Genomic DNA, 24,176 nt, shown 5'->3' on the forward strand with positions numbered 1-24,176 from the left:
AGGAATGAGCAGCCCTGGCCTAGACACTGAGTTAGAGGTTAGACCAGTCCAAACCATCGCTCCTGTCTAGAATGTAGAGACAACTGTTCCAAAATTTGGAATATGATTGTCATTGACTATGAAGTCAATTGGTTCACAGCTATTGTTTCACTGTGAAAACCTAACTGGTAATGGTTTGTTGGGTGACAACCCAGCAAACTTGTGAGGTAGATCTTGGAATTTGGCAATCAAAGCAAAAAAATACCAAAGACGACAAACAAAAGAGATATAAATTTAAACAGAGATATATAAAACTTAAGATGATTAGTCATAATTTGATTGAAAAATAAAAGTTAAAAGTAAAAGAGATCTTCTTAACTGAAATTGCACTAAAGCTTCACTGTGGGGAGCCAGTTTAGCTCGTGCTGGTTTGCGGCGCCTTCCGTCCGTGAAACCCGGGTTCGACTCCGGGCTGCTCCCTGTTCCCTTCTCTACCTCTGCCGGTTCCAAGCCCGGTTTGAGAAGGTTGCGTCAGGAAGGGCATCCGGTGTAAAACATTGCCAAATTTACCATGCGACTCGTTCGCTGTGGCGACCCCTGATGGGAGAAGCCGAAAGTGGAAGAGAACACTAAAGCTTCACTGCAATTTCCTATTAATACAAGATGACATTCTTCAGATAAAGTATTACAGTTTTAAATAATACCTCATCACAGAAGTTTCAGAAAGTGTTCTTACCTCAGCGATAGCATTCACTTCTGTTTCTGATGAAACACAAACACTGTCGATCACGTGTTCCTGCTCAGATGTTTCACTGGTGTCGATCCAAACTGTGGATCTAATAAGCTGCTGCCGATGGAGAGGTTTTACAAACATCAAAGCTAAGCTGACACTTCACCATGTTTAGGAATGTATCTGCGCTCATGTTGTCCCAGTGTGACACTACTGGAGCATTTGTTTTTTTCATTGATATGTTTTAAAGGGCATGCCTTAAGGATGTTATGATTATCATTGTGGGAGATCACAGGGTCCTGAGAAAGACTACAGGCCTGTTTGCTTTCTGTGTTGGCCTTTGGAGCCTCTGGTTCACCAAACAAACCAAGCAGTTTATCAACTGCTTTTATCAACAGAGGCTACGATCACACTGCAGGTTGAAACGACCCAATTCTGATTTTTTTTAAATGCGACCCAGGCCACTTGGGTATGTGGTCCTGAATACGATCTTTTGAAATGCGACCTCCGTCTGAACGGCCAGGCCACATGTTTCTGACCCGTACGTCATTGATACGCTACAAACGTCATAATTTTGCGTTGAAGTAGGCGGGAACGAGAACATAAACATCAACCATGGCGGACCAGTCAGTGGAAGGGAAGCAGGGTCACGGATTTGATTAATATTTGGGGTGACAGCTCTATTCAGGCCAAACTCGAGGGCTCTTATCGCAACCGGGCGTTTTTTGAAAATATTTCCAGCGAAATGGCAGAGCGTGGTGTTGAACCTTTACCGCGATGACTTTTTTTCCCTTTCCAACTGTGGTCAGAAGAAGCGCAGGGGAGACCTTCTCCAGGGAAAATAAATGTAATAATGCAAAAAGAGCCCCGCTGTTGACAACACTGTTGTTGACATCCATTGTTAACGTTAGCTACTTCCGCAAACAACAAGTGACGTCTTTCCCCGTTGAGTACTCTACTGCGCATGCGGGTCACTTCTGGGTCATTTCACATTCACACAGGAGATCACAAAAGTTCGCATTTAATTGGAAATGTTAACGGCCTTGCAAAAAAATCTCAAAAGATCGGAATTGAGCATTAAGCCTAGCAGTGTGAACGTAGAGATGCTGTTATCACAGATAAAATTAGACTTTTTCTTTTTTTAGTAGTCATAAAGGCTAAGAGACAAAGAGGGCTCTAGACTGTCTCCAGAATGTTCCGTGCTGCTGTCAGCCATGCTTTCTTCTCATTGTTTCAACATCACAACACACTCAGAGACACACACAGACACCAAGGTGAGGTCATTGTCAGAAATAAAACTCACTTCCTCTGTTTGTTTAACCGCGTTTGAAGAAGTGAGAGTGGGGCCACAAAAACGTGCACATTCTGAAAGTTTGTGTCTGATTGGTGGATTCGAAGCTTTGCTCTGGAATGTTTATTGTTGTTCTTTAGAGGAAGAAATGGGATGAAGATTTATGTTCCACGACACTACATAGCCATGATACAACTGCCCTCAGTTCATATAGCTGAACATGTTAGCAGGAATTGGATCATCTGACTCAATGGAGTGCTTTTTTTTTGTGTGTGTGTGTACATATTTGTCTTCCAGGGTCTTTCCCATCTCCACTCCCATCATGTGATCCACAGAGACATTAAGGGACAAAACGTTCTGCTCACAGAAAATGCCGAAGTCAAACTGGGTGAGAATCGCTCTTTTACGTGCTAGCGTAAACATGTTGGGCTCGGAAGCAAAACATGTGTTTGTTTTCACACATGAAGCCATTTCGTGTCTTTTTGTTCCAGTTGACTTTGGGGTTTCGGCTCAGCTGGATAAAACTATTGGCCGACGGAACACTTTCATTGGCACTCCTTATTGGATGGCGCCAGAGGTCATCGCCTGTGACGAGAACCCTGAAGCCACTTATGACTACAGGGTATTGTAAAGCACAGATACAACAATTATTAATGACTCTTTCTTTTAAAGTGGTTACGTGGTGTCCAAATACAGACAAAATCTTAGTATTTTAATGGAAAGATTTCACCAATTTGGATTTTTCCATGACCGCTGACATTTTTTGAATAAAAGGCAGCAACCAGGGACCAGCGTGGCATAACTACAACTTTAATTTGATTAAACGTTTGACCATTTTTGTTTTTTTTATTCATTTGATGACATACAAATATTGTAATGCTATTACTTTAAAACATGTCTCAGCTTGTTAACATGGGTTGTCATCCACCAACACATGGAAGTTTGATTAACCTTTTAACTTTTAATTTTTTCAACAACTGTAACTTTTCAACCGTTTCACTATTATAATTCCAGTGGATTCTGAGGGGCAGGTTTGCTCTGATATGCAACACTTTACATTGGTGGAGTGCTATGCAATCAGCTGGTTCTGTCGCATAAATGTAGATTTGTGTCATTATGAAACGTTAGTAATGTGCGTACCGGCCACATTTCCGGTGTAAAAAAGTTTTTAAAAAAAGCTTCTCGTCTCTCCTTTTTCAAATGTTTTCCATGGCAACATGGAAGCTGAAACCTTTTTTTTTAAGAGTTTTTAAATCAATTTTCAGCCTCAATTATTAACTGTTGTAACTGTATGTCTCAAACGCGTCTTAAACTAGAGCTGTGACGGTGTGGGATTTTTGATCATAGCGGTGAAGCAGCAAGAGTCGCGGTGTCGGGACTCTTGCGATGAGTCATCACCGCAGTGGTCATCTCATCACCGCGGTGATGCGGTTATCGTCACACCCCATCTCAAACTGTTCAGTTTTGTTTGTGTCATACAGATGTTGCCGCTTTTCAAAGCAATGTTTGAGGAGGGCTTGTGGATGTTTTATTACAAAAAATGCTTAGTTTAAAATGCTTAACAATGCTATTCGTAATTTCAGAGTGACCTTTGGTCTTTGGGCATCACCGCCTTGGAGATGGCTGAAGGAGCTCCTCGTAAGTCAAAATTTGAGCACAACTGATTCATGTTTGACAAGCAAAAATCTTGAACTTTGGATTTTTCTTTGCATTTTAAGGAATTTGACCTTGTTTGTATCTGTTAAAGTGGTTTAGAGAAGTCCTGTTTTTCCTTCTTCATATTCACTTTGTATCTGACTGCTGACCTGTAACTGATCGCTTTCACAACCATTTTTCTACAGAAAGTATTATATTTTGGCCCAAACATCAAACACAGATGAAGCAAAAATTGATTTTATTTTATAAATTTCAGGGGGAAAGCAATATTAGTCAAGTTCTTATTTATTCGCACTCCTTTTAAACAGGGTTTGATTTCAATCAAACCAAACCAAGTTCTATTTTTTTTTTCTGTTCTTCTTCTTTTTTATCCTCAGTTTTTTTTTCTGCATTTAGGGTTTTTATTTATAAACTTTTATTTTCCAGAACTGTGACTTGATCATATAAACAGGATAATAACAGTTAGTGAAGGCTTATCGCCCGCCTAGTTTTTGCAGTTGAAACGAACAAAACAAAGGAGCTGCAGCGGGAACCTCAGACATCTTTCTGAGGAAAGAAAATAAATAAGTAACTAGATGAAGACTAATGCATGCTGGAGTGCTTGTTGCATTTACTGTGTTTCCTCCAGATTATCTTCCTCTTCACTGCTAACCATCTGTTGTTGTGTCCCCCTCCTCACAGCTCTCTGCGACATGCATCCGATGAGAGCGCTGTTCCTGATTCCTCGAAACCCTCCACCTAAACTTAAATCAAAGAAATGGCAAGTCTGTGAACAATCACACACATTTAACTCACAAATGGAAAGACATGTTGTGTAGGTTTTCTGAAAAGAGGAGGGATCTTTATCTTTTCACATCTGAGCTCTGAAGGTCCAAGTCAGAGTCTGAACAAGATACAAAAAAAAGACAGACTTGAAAATCATTTGTAACATTTTTTTTCTGTTTGTTCTTTAATTCCTAAATTTCAAGCACTTTAAATTAACGACAGGGTTGACCCTCGCTGCTTTCTGTCATTCAATTTTGGTTTAATCTGAAATCCGTTTTCTCAGAAGAGCTTTTAATAGTTCCTGTGGTCCACAGTTAGAGCTTTGCCTGCTTTTACCTCCAGGCCTCCCTAAGGCTTCAAATAAAAAAAGAGCAACATATTTCTTCTTTTGCATACTTGATGTTAGAGGAGGGACTCTGTAGCTCTGTAACCATTGGCTTTAGGGGCTTCACTATCAGCTCCACATTTAAAGCAAGATATTTATTTATACGGCGGCACAATCAAGCCGTGGGCTGAAGGTGAGTTACAGTCAGCTTGAGTTTATTTCTTCATATTCAAAACTGAAAGATTAGGTTATATGAAACTGTTTTGATAATTTCATTTAAAAATTTTATTTCTTCTTCTTGTATTTATTAAAGAACATTTTAATTTAGGAGAAAATAGATTCCAAGTCTTCTGAATGTCAAAATAAACATTTTAATAAAAGAAATTCGACCTGATTAATGACCAACCTGTGTTTCTGTTTAGTTTTTAGTTAAACCTGTTAAAATGCTTCTCACTTAAGATAGTTTTTATTTGTTACCTGAAAATTAAATGCTGCCTGTTCTTTGTAATTCTTCAGTTTCATGTGTATTCTGATTGTTATTAAACTTAATTGATTAAAGTGTTAAAAACAAAAGAAGAACCCAAAGATATCACTGACTTGTCTGCATTGGTGATGAAAGCTTCCGATATTTAAATTCAAATGGAAAAACCAGTAGTATTTCATTCGTCTCGGTTTTCACAGAATCTTTTTGCCTTCCATCACAGGTCGAAGCGTTTCCTGTCATTTGTCGACAGCTGCCTGGTGAAAAACCATCTGCACAGACCCGCCACGGACGCCCTGCTGAGACACGCCTTCATCAGAGACCTGCCGAATGAGAGGCACGTCCGCATCATGCTCAAAGATCACCTGGACAGAACCAGGAAGAAGCGAGACAAAGGTAAGGACGGCAGTGGTGCAAACACTGAGGATCGCTTTAAGAAGACTTTGAAACACTCCATGATGCATATCTGCTCATTTCTAAGACCGAAAAACTCTTTTTGGACAAAGAACTTTTGTTTTGGGTGGATTTTTTTTACATTTTTTAAAAACAAAAAATGAATTGTTTTGTTGGTCCATTCCTCTCGTGTGTGGGAGCTGGTCTCAATGTGTGCAGTTAGCTTTATAACTGCACCCTTTCTTTTTCAGACCTTAGCTTTAAGAATTTATTTTCTAAGGGGACCTCTTGAAATTTTAGTCAAAGACACCTGGTGAAGGTCCTTTCATGCATCCTAGGAAGTCCACATTCAGCTCATCTTATCTGAAGAGGAGACAATGACAGCTGCAAAGAGACAACAAGAGGAAGCTGAGAGGGAGAGGCCGGGAGTGCACAGAAATGACCATCTGGTTCTCATCTCTTCTCAGCTAATAAAAACACTAATGACTGGTAGATTTAATGCATGCCTTAAGCGCCCGTGCATATGCATGCAGGGTGTTTAACACACAGTTTGTGTACATTAATACTTCGAGGGAGGAAAAAGCTAGGGTCTGAATGTAGGATGTAAAAGCTTTGTCATTTTTTTTGCATGTTCCAATTCCCAAAGGCAAAGTCTGCAAAACAAAAGTCTATAGTTGTAGGATGTATCCCTAAAGGAGGAAGAGGGAAACTTTATTTATTGTAGTTTTGACTCACAGCTAAAGTGTCCATGAAGTTTCCTCTTTCTTTGGGAAGCTCAATTCTTTTTAATTAATATTTAGCCGCAGGAAAAAAAAACTCACATGTTTTCACCTTTCATCTTACTACTGGCAGCATATGAAGTGTCAGATTAAAGTTCGTCTGAGCTTCTTTTTGTACCATATGTCCGCCAAATGTTGCCACGCTACACTGGCTGACCTCATCTTCTTCCTTCTTAGAGCAGAGATTTGAAAGGCTGGTGGCTGCAGTCAAAGCTGCAACACAAAAGACTTCTGTGCATTTAAACTGCAGAAGACATGGCTGTCTGGACAGGAGAGAAGAAGACTTTCACACATCCTTTGTTTGTAATGTGGCCGTTTGTGTAAGGGAGGGGCAGCTTTAGCTTTAGGATGTTTAGAGATGGTGGAGTGTCATTCTACAAAAAAGAAAAAACTTGTAATATCTTGATTTCCACACAAAAAAAAAAAAAAACGTATGCCATCCACGCTTTCATTAATCAACTTCTGTGGAGCTAAATAAAATCTGAAACAATTTTATTCACAATCAATTTCTTTTGTGTTTGCTTTCCCAGAGGGTCTAGAGTACGAGTACAGCGGCAGTGAGGATGACGATGATGAGGTCACAGAGGAGGAAGGTGAACCAAGGTGATTATAAATTTATGTTTCCATACCAGCAAAGCATATCCATGCACTGAGAGCATGCTAACACAAGTCAGGATAGATCTAGGTTATGAAATCCAAGTTTTGTATTTAGTTTTTTTATTTGTATTGGAATCGAACAAAGCAATGTTTGCTTTTTATTCCTAAAAAGCCTTTAACGGAAGCATATTTTTCCTGCTTTTAGCTGCAAAAGTGGCAGTAAGTTGTCATCGTTGGGTGTAGCCTGTGTGACTCAGAGTTTACTTTAGGTTTTTCAGAAGTACACTTTTGCAAATGTTTCGTTCTCACAAGCTCTTTTTATAGTACCCGTTTCCTTTCTGTCTTCTTGAACCAGCTACTTCTAATCTCTGGTCTATAGCAGCCATCATTTCCCAAATATCTGCTGCAAACAGAATATTTTTTTCTTTTGCTTTTAGGTGTTTGTGGTTTTAAAATTAATTTAATTTTGTTTTTTTGCTAAATGTATTTAAGAAACCATGGTCTGAAGGTTGAAATCTGACCTTGACCTTGTTTATGAGGATGAATTTGCATCATTTCCCCCACCTAAATACAAATTAACTTAGTTTCAGTTTAGTATGCTATTTTCAAAAGAACCTATAAATCTATGACAGCAATAAGCAATGAAGGTCTTAAGGTCTTAAAAACATCCAGCAATAATTCCTGCATTCAACCAGTTATATTTGGATTTTGTCCGGAACCGGTATTTTTAAAACCGTTACGGTTCCTAAACAATACTCAAACCGGTGCTCTAAAAATTCAAATGTTTTTCCCCAAAACCATTCAACCCCTTGTCACCTGACCTCGGGCATGGATTGGGGCGGTTTGCAGCAGAGTGTGAAGCGGCTGGGATGAGGGTCAGAACCGCCAAGTCTGAGGCCGTGGTTCTTGACCAAAGAAAGGTAGTTTGTCCTCTCTGGGTGGGTGGAGTGCTCCTGACCCAGGTGGAGGAGTTTAGGGGGGTATTCAGACTAGACACATTTGGTTCACTTAAAGTTTGTATCCCCAGTTAATCCAGAACAACAAATTTCCTGTCTGAATACACCCAAGCGGACCCTGGTCCAGGGCCGGCAACCGCTCTCGAACACATCTTTTGACGAGGCTTTGGTTAATTCCCAATCGCTCTGAGATTCCTCAGTCTGAATACAATCCGTTCCCGGAGCGGAACAACTGACCCAAAGTGGTCGCGTTATGTGAACAGATTAGAAAAGAACCAACCGCTGACAAACGTAAAGCCCTGTCATCAGACAGATAAAATGACCCAACTGTTTATTTTAACACCATTGGAAACGCGGTAAGCGGTAAGATAAAAGTCTAGATTTCAGGTGTTTATAATGTTTTTGTCATTTAGTCTATGCCAGGGGTCGGGAACCTTGAAGTTTGTACTGAATGAATGTATTTCATTCATTCATTCATTCATTCATTCATTCATTCATTCATTCATTCATTCATTCATTCATTCATTCATTCATTCATTCATTCATTCATTCGTTCATTCATTCATTCCGGTGCTTCCTCAGTTGGGACCTCTCCCTCTGGGTCGGCTGCTGCTCCGCCACTGCAGCTCTGGATGGGGGCCTGCATCACCTCTTTGCTGTGGTGGAGCGGTCCCCGCCTGTGGTGCTGCTTTTGGTTGGTCATGCAGCGGTTCACAGAGAGGGAGGTCCCAAATAAGAGCGTTTCCAACATCTTGTTTTCGTGCTCATTTCGTGCAACATCTTATTTCTCATTGTCTTTCCTCATCAGTTAGGGGGTGGGAGATGTGAAAGAAGTGGGGGGTTGTGTAGGTACGGGGAGGGGGGCCCTTTTTTTTTACTTTTATTTATTTTGTTTTGTTTTAATGTAAAGCACTTTGTATTATACTTTTATATGAAAAGTGCTATAGACATAAAGTTTGATTGATTGATTGATTGATTGATTGATTGATTGATTGATTGATTGATTGATTGATTGATTGATATGTGGTGCCAAACATTGTCAGTACAGTAAACTGATAGTGACGCAGATTTTTTTTCTCCAAGCACCGCTACTACTGGGCGCCCCCCTGGCATCGCATCGCGGCCAAGAAGGACTGGTCTAATGGGAAAAAAAAAAGATAATTAAAGATTTGTCTGCGAGCCAGATGTGGCCATCAAAAGAGCCAGATGATCTATGCTGGTCTATGCTCTACGAAAATTTCTAAATGTGATCATTCAAGTAAAATAACAAGAAAAATTATAAATACTAACGTCAAGATGAGACCAAACTTTATGTAGATGCTTAATATTGTTGCTTTAGTGCAAACACACAAGGCGAGGCATGTGCTTTTACTCCTGACCATGAACAGATGCACAGCGTTCTCTCTTGATGTCCCTGGATGTTCATGGACAGATGGCATCCTAGACCAGAATGAGCTTAAAGTGTGCTTTTTTTGTGTGTGTGACTGCGCCTAAAGCCCCTTTGCCCCATGAGGGGCCTTCACTGCAACTCACTGACACTTCCTACCACCTCTCTCCGTCAGCTCTATAGTGAATGTTCCTGGGGAGTGGACGTTGAGACGGGAGTTTCTTCGTCTACAGACAGATGAGAGGAGTAAAGAGGGAGGTCACAGAGGAGGTCAGCAAAGACAACAGGTAGGCGGGGTTTGAGTTCTGCTGGCAATCTCTTTGGTCCTCATTTAGCCAGCTTCGGAAAGCTGTAGAGTTGTTTGGACCATTCTCTGAAGCGAGAGAGAATCCACACCAAGGGCGAAAATGTTTCCAAATCAGATGTTATTTGTTTTTTAAAACGTGAGACTATGTAAAGGCTGTCGCCCATTACAGCAGCACAGGCAGCAGCTAGCTGAGCAGGAACGATACAAGCAGCAGTTTCTGGCTGAGAGACAGAGGAGGATCCGACAGCAACAGGAGCAACGACAGAAGTTGGAGGATGTGAGTGCTTGACAAAAGGTTTCAGGTCCATTTTACCTCAAATGCTTTTAGAAGTTCTATGACAAGCTTTTTCATCTGAAGGCTGAGTTCAGCCGCTGTCACGCTTTCAGCTTTTGAAAATCTCTGATGTAACTGACGCAAACTCTACTTGTCACGATTCTCCATTGCAGCAGCAGCAGCGGCTGCAGCTGACGGATGGTGCATTTCAGTGGGCTGAGCTTCAGGAGGTCTTTGTGGGGGAGGAGCCTGATCTCCACAACAGCAGGATCCCTCTGGATGAGAAGAACAGGAGATGTGACAGAAGACAGGTAAAGAAAACATGCAGTCTGTTTGAGGCTGGGCTGTAACAAAAAACACTCTTAGTTTTTTTTAGAAAAAGGGGTTCCAATCTCCAAAACAAATCAGATGAAATACTTTTGGAGAAATCGTCACGTGAACCTCTAGAGTGAAGACATTATTTTTTTCTAAGATCAAAGTGTTTTTGATGTTCGCCACACTGTCTGCTTCTGTCTCCTTTTGACACTTAAGAGATAAAACAATAGTTTTCTTCATCACTGAATCTATTCATGTCGTTTAAAATGACTGATGAAGCTCCAATCGTACCAGAATGAGATAAAAGATGGAAAGAAACCACCTCATTATCTCTTTGACTTTCAACCATTTACAAGGTTTCTTCACTCTAACAGATTCTGGCAACAAACTAAGTAGTTTTCACAAACATAGTGCCTGTCCAGGGTTGCACGGTGGTGTAGTGGTTAGCACTCTTGCCTCACAACGAGAGGGCCCTGGTTTGAATCCCAGCTGGGACCTTTCAGTGTGGAGTTTGCATGTTCTCCTCATGCATGTGTGGGTTTTCTCTGTGCATTCCGGCTTCCTCGTACAGTCCAAAAACATGCCTTGGTGGTTAATTGGTGACTCTAAATTGTCCCTTAGGTGTGTATGTGAGTGCGCATGGTTGTTTGGCCTTGCAGGGGCCTGTCCATGGGGGACCCCACCTTCGCCCAACAATAGCTGGGAAATGCTCCAGCAACGATGAAAGATGAATGGATGTTGTCACAAATAAAAGAATTGCGTGTTTCTGAAGTGTCACATTATATGGAGCTTCCAGCCATTTCTGAGCCAGTCACTTTGAGTTAAAACACTTCAGTTTTGTGTGATAAAAAGAGTGGTAAAAAGACAAATCTATGTTCAAGGACAGTTTGTTAAAAAAAAAAGTAACATGTACAGTAGGTTACACAAATAATCAGTTACATCAATTAGTTGTTATTTTTGTTTGTTGTATTTTTTATTATTATTATTTTATTTGTTTTTTTACCAAAGTCAAAAAGTCAGTGACCTTTTCATAGTAGTAGGTTTAGGGGATGTCATCTGGACTTAGTTTTTAAAGTTAGAAGACGTTTCACCTCTTATCTAAAAGGCTTTGTCAATTCTGAATTAGTTGGTAAAAGAGCTGGTATATAAGCACTCATGGGGGAGGAGTCAGACCTGAAACTGGATGGAATTTTCAACTTAGCCTACATGGTTTCGGGTCATTAAGAGTCCTTTGTCCTCAGCTGGGGGTTGGGGAGCCAGTGACTCCCTCCCCAAACTGGTCATCTCTTTCAGCTGTTAACGACCCAGTTGGAACTGGTTCGGTTTATTTGGCTTTCAGAACACTGCCGTTGATGGATGGAAGAATATACCTGAGACCACCATTCTTATTAAGAGAAGGTTTTAATCTTCTTGACGAAGATGGCTTCTTTTACTCCTCGCTCAAACCATCCTTTCTCACTGCCTAGAATTCGGACTTCCCTGTCCTGGAACAAGTGGTTTGTGGCCTTCAGGTGGAGGTGCACTGCAGACTCAGGTCCACTTAGGTTGGCTCTGCGATGTTGGTAAAGCCGCTTGTGTAGAGGTTGTTTGGTTTCTCCTATATACTGTTCATTGCAGTTCTCTTTGCAGTGGATAGAAATAGGTGTGTGACGATAACCGCATCACCGCATCACAGCTGTGATGACCGCATCAGCGTACATTTTTATTCATTTATTTATTTTTTAAGTTCTGCATATGGTGCGTGATTGGAACTATAGTAAACACATTCAACAAATTCATCTTTGCTGATAATTTACTTTTTCATCTAGTCTGTTCAGACTTCAAGGGTTTCAGGGGGAAACCTTGTATTAGTGTTGTCCTTCACTCCCTGCGCTGCGCCTCTCACGTCTTGCGCTGCACCTCTCACTACCTCTATGCTGCACACGGCCCGTTCCCTCTTCTTATACACATGCATGCGCGGTTTCAGCAGGAAATACGACAAATTTACTGCGTTCTAATTATTAATTTCCATTGTATTAATTTCCATTACAAGCTGCGTGCGTTCTTGAGTGCGCGACACGGCTGTCAGCCGGAGGATTTCGTGTTGGGGATTTATTACTGTTCTCCTTCACTCTGTAACACCAAACATGAACGTGTACTGTTAGAGTGCGATGAATATCACTACATGGGAACTATTTTGTGCAGTGCTAAGTTATGTGTCTGTATAAATAAAGGCAGAGCCTTCTGCCCAGCATTCTTCATGAGTGTCAGGCTTCATGGCTACCAGAAAGGTTTCAAAGTGTCTGCAGTCTCGTTTATTACTAGGCAATATATAATATTCCAAGAAGATGTCTGTACCAGAGAGCACAGGTGAAACTCGCGTGCAGCTTGAGAGCAGTCAGCTGCAGAAGAATCAACACGCACCCCCGAAACACTTGTGTGCCCTTCTTCATCCTACACATGCAGCGCGCTGACACACATACACACAGTCATTCTACAACACGTTTATAGTTAGTTCATTAGTTATATATGTAGTTGTTACTGTTATTTGTTAATAAAGAATTCTGCGTTGTAATTGTATTCATTTGTGACGCGGGATTTTGTGGGGATTTTGTGTTTGGCGGGGGGGGTTAACCGCAACTCCGCGCCCCCTGCTGGTTCATCACCGCGGTGATCAAAAATCCCACACCGTCACAGCTCTAGAAAGAGTACACAACATTACTCTGTTTGTAGCTAGGAATTTTGTCCTTTAGATGAACCAGATTTGTCTGACAGTATTAACTGGATTGAGATGAACTGGGATTTTATGTTGTCTGAAAATCCTTTTTTAGTTTTTCAGACAGGCTTGAGATATAAGGAATTGAAATACTTTTTCCTTTGGGCTCTTGTTCCTTTTTGTCTTGTCTTGATGGTGAAAGCCCAGTTGGAATATCCACAGGTTTGGAGGGCTTGAGGGATATGTTGCTCTTCTTTCTTCTTTCCGTCAGAGCTTGTGGGCACCTCCTGGGCTCTGTGTTGTAAGGTCCTGATCACGCCTAGTTTGTGCTGTAAAGGGTGGTTTGAATAAAATAACAGGTACTGATCTGTGTGAGTAGGCTTCCTGTTCACTTTAACCTGGAGCTGTCTGTCATCTCCAATGATCACTGCAGTCTAGAAAGGCTAGAGTGTTGTCCTTTGTGTCTTCCCTGGTAAACTTGATGTTCTTGTCGACTGCGTTGATATGATCCGTGAAAGCCTCTACTTCCTGGATTTTGATCTTGACCCAAGTGTCGTCCACATTTCTGAACCAGTGGCTTGGAGTAGTACCTGGGAACGAGTCCAGGGCTCTTCTCTCGACGTCTTCCATATACAAGTTGGCCACAATGGGCGAGATTGGGAGCTCATAGCACAGCCATGCCTCTGCCTGTAGAAGTTTCCCCTGAATTGGAAATATGTGGAGTTGAGGCACACTTCCAGCAGTTCGCAGATGTGGTTTGGTGTCAGATTTGTTCTGTCTTGTAACTTAGAGTCCTGCAGTAATCTCTTCTTTACTGATATCACTGCCTCGGTGGTGGGAATGCAGGTGAAGAGGGAAGTTGCATCATAGTACATCAGTGACCTTTTGCTTTTTTTATTAACAAATCTTTTTTTATGAATTTCCTCTTGTGGTCGGGTCACGCTTCGTCTGCATCTCCTTCCTTCTTGTTTTTGAACCTGTTTTTTTTTTTTTGCCCCTCCTCAGCTTTTGTCTGTTGCTTCACTTTGACACGGGACACTGCACATTTTCTGAGCACAAAATTTGATTAAAAAAAGAAGAAAAACGCCTTCCGGTCCAACACAAAAATGTTTCAAATATGATTAATATGAATAAAGTTTGGCCTAGATTACAAAAGGGGTTTATTCAGACATACCTCTGGTTTGTCAGAAGATTCATAACCCCTGTTGTTAAAGTAGAATATGTCCAACACAAGAGGCCTTCAGCTCTCATCTGTTTGCTCAGCTGTTGGACAGGACAAGTTAAAAAAAGAAGAAGAAAAACGCCTGATTAAGCATTTTAACTCTCATTTACAGCTGTTGCTATTTGGGTATTCTACAGGCTGTTGTGGACAAAAACTCAGACACCAGTTTTCCAAACTCAAAATAGGCCCTTATTATCACCTCCATCTTTTACTGTTTACATTAGGGAATCGATGGTCCTCCTTTTTGCAGTTTGCCAACAAGGCGGAATATCTGTTTAAAGGTCTTGGAGCTATTTTTTAGATTTAAAATGGTAGAGACTTTTTGTTTTTCTTTGACTTCTTTTGCTTTTGGCTGATGTCCTGCTTGTTTTGAAGCAAACCATCCATTATTGACTCACAAAGTGATCTGCAGAGATACGGTAAGGATGACTAAATACAGTAAATAAAAACATATGAAGAATGGGAAAATATGAAATGGTTAAAATACTGAAGGAGGAAGTCTTCTTATGCAGCAGGAGGCACAAACAGATTAAAATTAGGTGAAAAGCAAAGTGTGATGATAAAGCAAACCCCCTCAGAAGATGAACCAGAGGTGAGGAAATTCTCACAGCAGCTATAAAAGGCTAAAGTAAAAGGCAGCGCCAGATGCAGTAGATGTTGAACAAGTAATGAAACCCAGTAGTGAAGTGGTGAGAATAAAGATAAAACACTAGTACAGCTTGTTGGAACAGGAGGTCTTCATTACATGGAGTTATTTGAATCTCAGCTTTTTAAAAATATTAATTCTTTTTTTAGTGGCTCATTTTCATTCGTGCTAAATTAATCTATCTCACACACACCTGTGAGTTTCAATAGATGTAGAGCAATGTGACGCAGTCTTCTCCTGTAGAGGATACTGCTCTTTATTTCTATTAATATCTGTCTACTTTTATTAATGTCTGTCGGTTACAATGAAGAGCTATCAGTACGTATGGGCCCCGGATTGCACAGACTGCCTCAAAGTCATTAAGTTCATCACGCCTAATGGCTCTTTCAGATGCTTCATTAAGTTTTAATGCATTTGCATTTAATTATGTGACAGGCGCAGTGAGTGTTTGATGTGGCGTCTTGTATTTCTTCTGATAAAGAGGTGGTCCGCTGAAAGCCTTCTGATCATTTTGCACATCAGTTGCTCTGGAAATGGGATGTTTTTCCTTTGGATGGTACCAGCGTGACCAGAGGAGGTGACTTCCATCTTCACAATGCAATTTCACATTTTAAGTGATTTGGACTGAACTGATCGTTTAAAAAATAATTAGGAGCATGTTCTTTTTCTTCTTTGATCCATTGTGAGAAGGTCTATGTCTGTTTCTATTTTGGTTTCAATTCTTTACTGTTTGCAGACTAAGCACCTTGGTTTTTATGGTGGTTTTGTACTCAGCTTTTTGGGAAATTGATGTATTTATTTTTTATATTTTTATCTCTAGAGGCCAAGATATTGAAAACCTGTGTTAAATGTGTTTGTGTACATTCTTCCTCTATGTTTTGGAAGCTGAAGGACAATTCCTTATCTTAATTGTGCTTTATCGGTCTTTATCCATCAACACTAAAGTCTCCAAATCCTCCTTTCTGCACTTCATGAACTACCTGTCTCTGTCACAGTTTTGGACTGGCCTAAATCCTTTTCAACTTGGCTTTAAGAAGGATGAATCCAACTCTCACCAACTCTCCAGTGGTGTTCCACTGGGTTTTATTCCAGGCTTCCTTCTTTTCTTGGTCTATGGCACACCTCGTCTTCTTTCCCTCTTGGCTTTTCTCTTCAGGGGTTGCCACTGCAATTCAGCTTCCTCCATCTAACTCTGTGTTTTGCATCCTCTGCTCTACTCTACGTTCATGTCCATGTTCACTGCATCCATGAACCTCCTCTTTGGTCTTCCTCTAGACCTCTTGCCTGGCAGTTCTAGACTCAGCATCCTTCTATCAATATATTCACTGCCTCTCCTCTGGACGTGTCCACACATCTGATTCAAAAAGTCACTCACATGGTTTTTCTTACCATTTCTATGCTAAATAAATCACAGATCTTGCTGTCTTTGTCACTAGATGACATGACTTGCATCCTTCCCTGTCTCACAACCATTTCTGCTTATAGGTAACTTCTAACTCAATCTCTCAAAGACCTAAGACCTGCTCTTCCCTGCCAGCCCCTCTAGCACAGCTTCACCATGAATTTGGGAATGTCAGGGATCATTCCGGAAAATTCAGCAAGTAATTTGTGGATCATCATTGATGACTACCTTAAGCCTTAGTTACAGCTGCGCTTTTGAGTAGATATTGGCTGTCTGCGGGCAATAACTGGGCAAGGCTGTACGGGCCTGGATCAAGGTCGAAGACCACCCGTAGAGCATCATTAGTACAAGTAACTTACATTATCCTTACAAATACTTCACAATAGACTTACCACATACGCAACAATCATATGTTTCTTTTTCGTGACGTCCCTTTCGATGGTCGTACGAGCCTCAGGGGAACTGCAAGACACACCTGCGCTTTTGTTAAGATCCTGTCCAGACCACAACCCTCCACAGACCCGGTCAACCCAAAACCTGTTGCACCCATACGGGTCAAACCCCCCCATACAGGTGCATGTGTACAGATGCATTTGCCAAAATTTGTTTTTCCATTTGTCAAACAAATGACAATTAGCAATGTTTTTCACTGTTTTGACTGCTGACCTGCAGTTTTCTACAGAATTGTTCAGCCAAAAGCATGTCTAGGTAAATAACATCTATTAGCTACATTTTTCTAAAAAGATAAAACAAATTTTTGGATTTTAGAAAACAAAAAAACATAGTTTCTTCATGCAAGTGGGTGCTGACCTCTCAGGAACTTTTAGTTCTTTTTTTCTGACTTTTCTCAAGCGCGTTCTTACAGATTTTAACTTAAAGAGATAACAATCAGAAGTGTCAGCCAAATGTCTCAGTGTGAAAAGCCTTTGCTGCTGTCGTTGGTCTCTAGAGGTTTCTTCTTTATAGGTCAAAATTTTTTACCTACCACTCTTATGTTTTTGGTAATTTTGAGCAGAAGAACTTGAACTTTGAACTTCCCAACCACTCCTTCCTGAAGCACTTTTTGAGGCCTCTTTTGAATGGTGAAACATCTTTGTTAGCTTCCTGTCATAGCTGTAACTAGTTTGTAGCTGTTGTGGCTTTGAAAACTGCAAACTCTCCCTGAAGCATTCACGTCACCAAACATTCCAGTCCCAGTGTTTCCTTTCAGTTCTGGACCTTTGTTATCGCTCACCTTGGGTCATCGCTCAGCGGGATCAGAAGTTTGCCGTTCAGACTTTGCCAGCGGAGCTTTGCCATCGGAACAAGCTGCCGTTTCGGCTTAAGCTCTGCTCAATGTGACTCCTCACATTCAAGCAGAAAAACACAATTTAAAGGCAGTGGTGCAAAAACGTCAAATATTTAAACCTTAGTGATTTACATAAGGAGGGAACAATCCAGTTAGTAGTAGTTTTGGTGAATTTTAAAAATATACTTTTTCTGGAGAAATTCAAAATAAGGTCATTATGAAATATTTAGAGGTGGGGGCGCTGGCTTCGAGCTCCATGCCATCTTGCACATGCTGAATATTTTAGTTCCCACCTCTCAAAATCTACACCAATTACAGTAAGCTTGTGTGTCTGATGTGTTCACACTTGTGTTTTTTTGTCTTATGGGGATAAAAAAACACATAAATATATCACACGTGGGATATATAATGTCAAAAGTTAAGGTGTGTGCTTTTTTGGAAGTAATAGCATGTTTTAGCATATATTGTCATCACGTGGCCTTCAGTCGACGGGGTGTGCATGTGTGCGTTAAACAGGACCAGACTGGCAGACAGAGGAGCGCCGATGGTTCTGTGAGGCCTCTGGACTCCACAGCAGACCAGGTAAGAGGCTTTCACCCTTTAATTTTCTTTTATTTTCTGCATCAACAAATGTGGTCGGAGTTTGTTGGTTCTCAAACTGATGATGTTTTCATTCTTCAAAGCATTGAGTTGTTTTGTGTCCGTCCTCATGTCTTCTTTTACTCCTCAACTCTTTGCTTCTGTGGGAGTTGATCTTCGGTGTATTTGTGGAATTTTCTGAGGCCGTTTCGAATTCAGGCTCTAGTGTTTCCTCTATTGCATTTCAGAGCTTAGGTTAGACCTCTGAAGGTCTGAGAGCTACAGGCGCCTGGGATTTTATGGAGAGTGACTGTTAATGGAGATGTGAAGACTTTATTTTTTATGAGTAAATAATCGTTTAAAGCTGAACAGAGGAAAATGCTTTGATTTGAAGACTGAAATAGAAGAGAAGGTATTGTGTGACAGTGTGTCACAGATGGTAGATCAAAGGTTCTTCTTTCAAAGGGAGGGCAGGTTAGGAGAAATAAGAACACGTGCACGTTAAAGTGTGTACGTTTAAGAAGTGGAGAAAGACTGAGCAGCTTCGTCATGCTGCTGGTGTCCTGAGATATATGTCGTTTTAAACGTCTCGAGGAAGGAGTTTCAAAAATATGATTGATTTTTACTCTTTGGTGAAACTACTGTAAAGTCGCGGGCTACAGTGCCACGGATGGGAACCGGCACCCAGCACAGCAGGCCATCGTTTGGTTTCAGACTCCTTCTTTTTGTCTCTCTTTTCTTGTGTTTGATGATCCCAGCGTGCCATCACCCTTCTTCCATAACCGATTCCCTCAGTGCAGTCTCAGTCCATCCCCCCCTGTGCTGCTAACTGCAGGGAATCGCTCCAATGTAGAAACGCTTTCAGCTCGCCATGGCTTTTTCGCTAAAATGTTGCGCTCTCATCCCAGCTGGAGGTTTCATTCGTATATAAATGCGCAAGACGTGTTTCAATTAGCCGTCACTTCACTGAGGAGGCTCCCCCAAAGCCACGTTTGTTGTTCTCATGCCTGCCCTGAGCTTCAGAGGACACAGTTGATATCATGAAAGTTGTTCGTGGAGTTTGCACACACACTACGTCATCATGGATTCAAACCCTGCGGAGCTCCAAAGGTCCCCCTGCTTAAACCAGCACATGTCCAGATCTGTTGAAAGTTCTCCAGAGACCATCTCTGGATGATCCAGAGGAGGACTGGGAGAAGCTCATGAGGTCAAAATGAAACTCTTTGAGTAGATATACCATACCCACTGTGAATCATGGGGGTGGAAACGTTATACTTTAGGCCTGCTAGGGACAACTGATTCATGTTAAGGACATAATGTATGAGGCGATGTATACTGAGATTTTGGACAAAAAGCTGCTAAATACTCATTTTCTGCACCAATATACAAATAGATTATTCATAAATCAAACTTGATAAACATTGCAGACTAAACTCAACTTCTTAGGAGGTTTAAGTTATTGAATTAGGGATTGATAAATACTTTTTTGCCCCACTGTACCCAGATGCTAAATATAAATACTGCATGTAAGCTATTTACAAAAAATGAAAAAACTCTTTCCTAAAAAAAACTTGAGATTGTTCACTGTTTGCAGCTACGCTCGGAGCCTTTACATCTCCGTCAAGTCTTTGTTAAAGATTGTTTAATTGCAGGACAGCATTGCTAAAATTGCAGGACAGCATTGCTAAAAGCAAGCCAATGCTAAAAAAAAAAAATCAAAGTTGCAAAAGATTTTTCCCAAAAATGCAAATATTCAACACAGAGTATGTTTGAAGCGTCAGCCTGTAGATTCTTCAGATCAGCTGCAACAGATTGTGGTTAAGGTCATTTCTGCCAACAGGAAAACTGTCTTAACACAATGCTACAGCTGAGTTATTAATACCAGTTTGAGTTTGCTGTTTGTGTTGCAGCATGTGTGTATAGATTTTATGTACAAGAGGGATTCCGGGCATCGTCTGTTTGTCTGCTTTTCATGTTTAGAACGCCATAGCGCCCAACCAGCTGCTTCAGCTTAAGACCCAGCATTTCCAGCCACAAGCTAAGCTTCTGCCGCCGCCTCAGCATCAGCAGCCCTCAGCGGGCCGGAGATCCCACCGCACACTGCCCAAAGACCAAACCCAGCTCCTGTCACTGCAGCACGATCACAGGCACAGGGACAAAGAGAGGCAGAAACCCAGAGAACCTTATATGGCAGCTGTCCACAAGCTAACAGCTAATAGTGGGAACAAAGCTGCTGCTGCCGCCGCTGCTGCCGCCGCTGCACCCTCGCCCAGCAGACCTGCAAACAGACAGCACACAGCGGTAAATCCTGCTTTCCTCTGCCACCTTTTTCTACCTCTGCACACCGCCTCCTGTTTGACTGTTTTCTTTTATGTCCATGTTCAGTTTTTTAATCCTCCTTCTGTGTTTACCCCAATTTAAAACTTCAGTTACCCGCAGATGAAGTCTGGCATTTGTACTGTGGAAGTTTGGCATCAGTCAAGCATAAAGTTCATTGATGCCAAAAATGTGAAATCTCTCAAAGCTCCATTAAGACTTTATATTCTAGTTTTCTGTTCTTATGTGTGGATGATTAATCTGTTTTAAGGTTTTTTCACATAAATAAGCAGAGGCAGAAGGCAACAGCTTATGGATTCACACCTGTGTTCCCATCAATCAGCAGCTCCTAAATTACTATATTTTTTGCTTTAGTAGGAAAAAAAGATAAAATACCACCCCACACCAAGACTTCTGTCTCATTTGGTTAAAAAAAAAAGGTTAAACAATCAGCTCCTGCTTAAGGAAACAAGAAAAAATGACAACATGGTTGTATTTATAATGGTTTGGACCTTGTAGCCACTGGCAAACCTAAAGTTGAACAGACTTTGAGAGACAAATAGATGGGGCATCATCACAATATTCAATGTAAAGGCCACAGTTTTGCTTCTTTCCTCTCGAAGCTCCTAATGAGATGGACATCAATCCCAACTTTTCAAAGCAAAAGCAACAGGACTGTGACACGTCAGGCCTGTGGTTTTCCATCCCTGAAGGTTTCATGCATGCAGCAGAAACTGCTATTGTGAATCAACAAAGCTTTTAAGTATTTGTGTACTGAAACAAAACAAGAGACTTCCTCTTTTCCAAGATGCAAGACCGATAAACCGGTTGATTCACACAGAGTAATGTCCCATGGGTTTTTGTTGCTTTATTTCTTTATTAAAGGACCGTTTTTGGTTCACAAAAGCCTAAAATGTTCTAATGTTACATGCAGACTTTAACAGTGCACAATGACTGTCGTCTTATATAATGCTCCGTAGTTCAGACTATTATTATTAGTATTATACAGATACTTGATCCTCAAAATGTTGTAACGTAAATTTTAGGCAGATCCTCAGACTGAAAGGTTGCAGTCAGTCAGGTCATCACACCAATCCCCTCCATTGGCTGGATAGAAAACTGGACTGTGTCAGTGTGACGTCATCCATACAAAATGGCTTACTTCCAGCTCCAACCAAATGAAGTCAATTCAGTTGCCTTTTGTTTGTTTTTTTGGCAACACGGACGGCGCCATGTTGAAGCCAGACGTCGTCAGTAAGCAGATATTGGTCTGAGGGGACATTTCTATGGCAACCGTTCTCCCCTAATCAGGAGTGAGCTTGTTGAAAGTCTACTCCCCTTCCACCTGAAAGAGGGCTACACGAAATCTGTCAATTTTGAACATTCAACGTGAGACGTCATACTTTCATCAAGGCTTCTGATTGGCCAGTTTATAACTTAAATACTTTCCATTACAGAAAAAAATATCATGAAAAAAAAAAAAGGATTACCAAGAACATGTAAAATAAAGGAATCAGAGCCAAAATGGTTATTCTGACAAATAGAATTACTGAGTAATAGCTCTTTATTTCTCTATTGAAGACTTGAGAAGTACCATTGGGTACTTCCTGTTTGAAATGTGAGAAGGGAGGGCTCACTCAGTCCAGTTCTCATCACAGTCAATGGTCCCATCTTCCTTTTTCTTAGTTTTTAAGTTCCCCCACATTAACTATAACTCTAACTTTATTTACTCACATCTACCCAAAACATCTTTATTTTATTATTGAAGGTGACTTTTCGCAATCCTTGAATAATTCTATTTGAAATATAATTACAAAAATTTTAATGGTGTGGATGAATCAACAAAAACTTTCTGAAAAAACAATGATTTAAATGGTTGCTGGATCAGCTGGTAGTAAACGTTGTGGCTCCATTGTGTTTTAGATGGAGCTGAAAGAGTCCAGTGTAGCCAGCATACTGTTGGCTGCTAATCTGCCCAGCCAGGTGCATTCCAGGCTGGGCTCAGGAAGCAGCTCCAGTCCCTGTACCCCCGCCATGCAGAGGGCTCACTTCAACCAGGTCTGCAAATACTTCATCCTTAATATTTTACTGAAGAATCCAATATTTGGCATTTCATTTTACACCCCTGTTCTTGTTTTTTCCCCCTCAGAATGCTAATCTTCGCTCCAGTCGGGACTCTCCTCATAGCAGCTCCATGTCAGATATGGTCATCTCTCCTTTGTCCCCGTTTGCCCCATTGTCCCCAACGGACAACGTCTTCTGGGACCCTGCTGAGGAGCCACCTAAAGTGAGTATTATGTCCCCCCCACACACACACACACACGCGCACAACAAATGGGGCAGTTGTGCAGGTTTCCCAGCTGACATAAATAAAGCATACATTGAACAGATGTGCGTTTTGTTTATGCGACTGACATCAAAACAGGAAGTGAGTTTCTTTTGTCATCCTGCCAGTCACAGGACGCATCACATGGACATGACTCAGTGTGGTCTGTGGTGTGAGTTTGATGCACCGAAACACACCTGGCACTCACCACATCGTTCATTTGCTCCCCTGCTAAGTGTTTCACAGATGAGAATATTCTGAGTGTATTTACTCTCATGAGTCCACATGGAGTTGATAAAAGGACTAATAACTAGCAGAGGGAGAGGAGGGCAGCCCAGAGATTCCGTGTGTTGTGTTGTAAGCTAACAGGAGTCCATCTGGGGTTGTTGAAGCAGCTAATTACTCAATATTCTCTCTTTCAGTGAAGGGACCAGACATCGTTTAAACCTAAAGTCCATCTTTAACTAGCCTATATCATGCTTTTCTTAAGCCTTTCAGACCAAACTATATCCATATGATACTATATTGCCTTTGGCTCAATAAAGAACAATTTTTTTAATGAAATGTATGTGATTTTGGAGCTCATTTTCCAACCCAGAATTAAAACGACTTCATCTCTGAGGCTCCACCTTTCGCTCCTTGTGGGTGCCGCCCATTTCGTGACATCAACCTAGAGCCGGCCTTGAATTTTAAAAGCAATTCGGACACCACGCTTTTTTTTTTAAACGGCGGATAGGACGTCATCGATTTCACGAAGTTGAAATCTAAATAAAATTAGCGTTTTGCGACGATTATTTATGAGTCCACTGTCTTGTGAGGATAAAAATGTTGATATTTTATTAAAAACAGACATTTAAATACATTTTTGGGGTAAAAAATGTTCCACTAAATGCATTGTGGTCTATAATCGCCGATCTAGTGAGCATCAATGCTCACTGGTTTTTCAGAGACTTCTGGGAAATTTCTAGGGCACTCAATTTTGAAATTGTAGATTCGGACAATACTACAAAATGGCAAACGCACTATATAGTTCACAATGTAGGTAGGAGTTAGGGGGGTAATTCGGACATATCCAGGGAGTGTTTCTGTGTTTGTGCGTTAGCCTGGGGGCGGAGCTAGTAGCAAAGACTCTTCCTGGAAGGAGATGTCCTTACTTTGTGACGTCACAATGTAAGAACCCAAAATGTGACGTCACAATGTAAGAACTCAAAATACCGCTTTGGAGTTGTTTATAGTGAAGAATGAACATTACAATACACTTTAAAGCACAAAGGAGTTGATTTTGCGTCATACAGACCGTTTAAGTTTATATCCTCCTGACTACCAGCAATGCGATTTTCTCCTCTGTTGGGGACATTCCTAAACCAGAAAATGTCCTAAACACTGCATACATCTAAATGAACTCATTTTGGTATCTTCCATTTACTGTATGTGAAAATACAGAACTGGACTGAGTGAGAGTGGTGT

The 24,176-nt window shown here is 41.1% G+C and overlaps 1 protein-coding gene across 3 annotated transcripts in view; it reads left to right on the top strand.

Moving 5' to 3' along the window:
- si:zfos-2326c3.2 (mitogen-activated protein kinase kinase kinase kinase 4) overlaps positions 1-24,176 on the top strand; it is a 70,081-nt gene that overhangs the window by 22,043 nt on the left and 23,862 nt on the right. Inside the window, exons 6-18 of one of the 3 annotated variants that reach the window (XM_011480466.4) lie at positions 2,298-2,388; positions 2,492-2,622; positions 3,584-3,638; positions 4,338-4,416; positions 5,451-5,623; positions 6,930-7,002; positions 9,515-9,626; positions 9,816-9,923; positions 10,094-10,231; positions 18,005-18,070; positions 20,048-20,368; positions 22,307-22,441; positions 22,533-22,670. In XM_011480466.4, coding sequence (XP_011478768.1) covers positions 2,298-2,388; positions 2,492-2,622; positions 3,584-3,638; positions 4,338-4,416; positions 5,451-5,623; positions 6,930-7,002; positions 9,515-9,626; positions 9,816-9,923; positions 10,094-10,231; positions 18,005-18,070; positions 20,048-20,368; positions 22,307-22,441; positions 22,533-22,670 — 1,620 coding nt within the window. The remainder of the gene's footprint in view (positions 1-2,297; positions 2,389-2,491; positions 2,623-3,583; positions 3,639-4,337; positions 4,417-5,450; positions 5,624-6,929; positions 7,003-9,514; positions 9,627-9,815; positions 9,924-10,093; positions 10,232-18,004; positions 18,071-20,047; positions 20,369-22,306; positions 22,442-22,532; positions 22,671-24,176) is intronic. The other 2 variants (XM_020706756.3, XM_011480467.4) reach the window with 2 other exon arrangements.

The sequence above is a fragment of the Oryzias latipes genome, chromosome 10 (genome assembly GCF_053564925.1).
Source record: "Oryzias latipes strain Hd-rR chromosome 10, Olatipes_Hd-rR_3.1".
Taxonomy (NCBI): Eukaryota; Metazoa; Chordata; class Actinopteri; order Beloniformes; family Adrianichthyidae; genus Oryzias; species Oryzias latipes.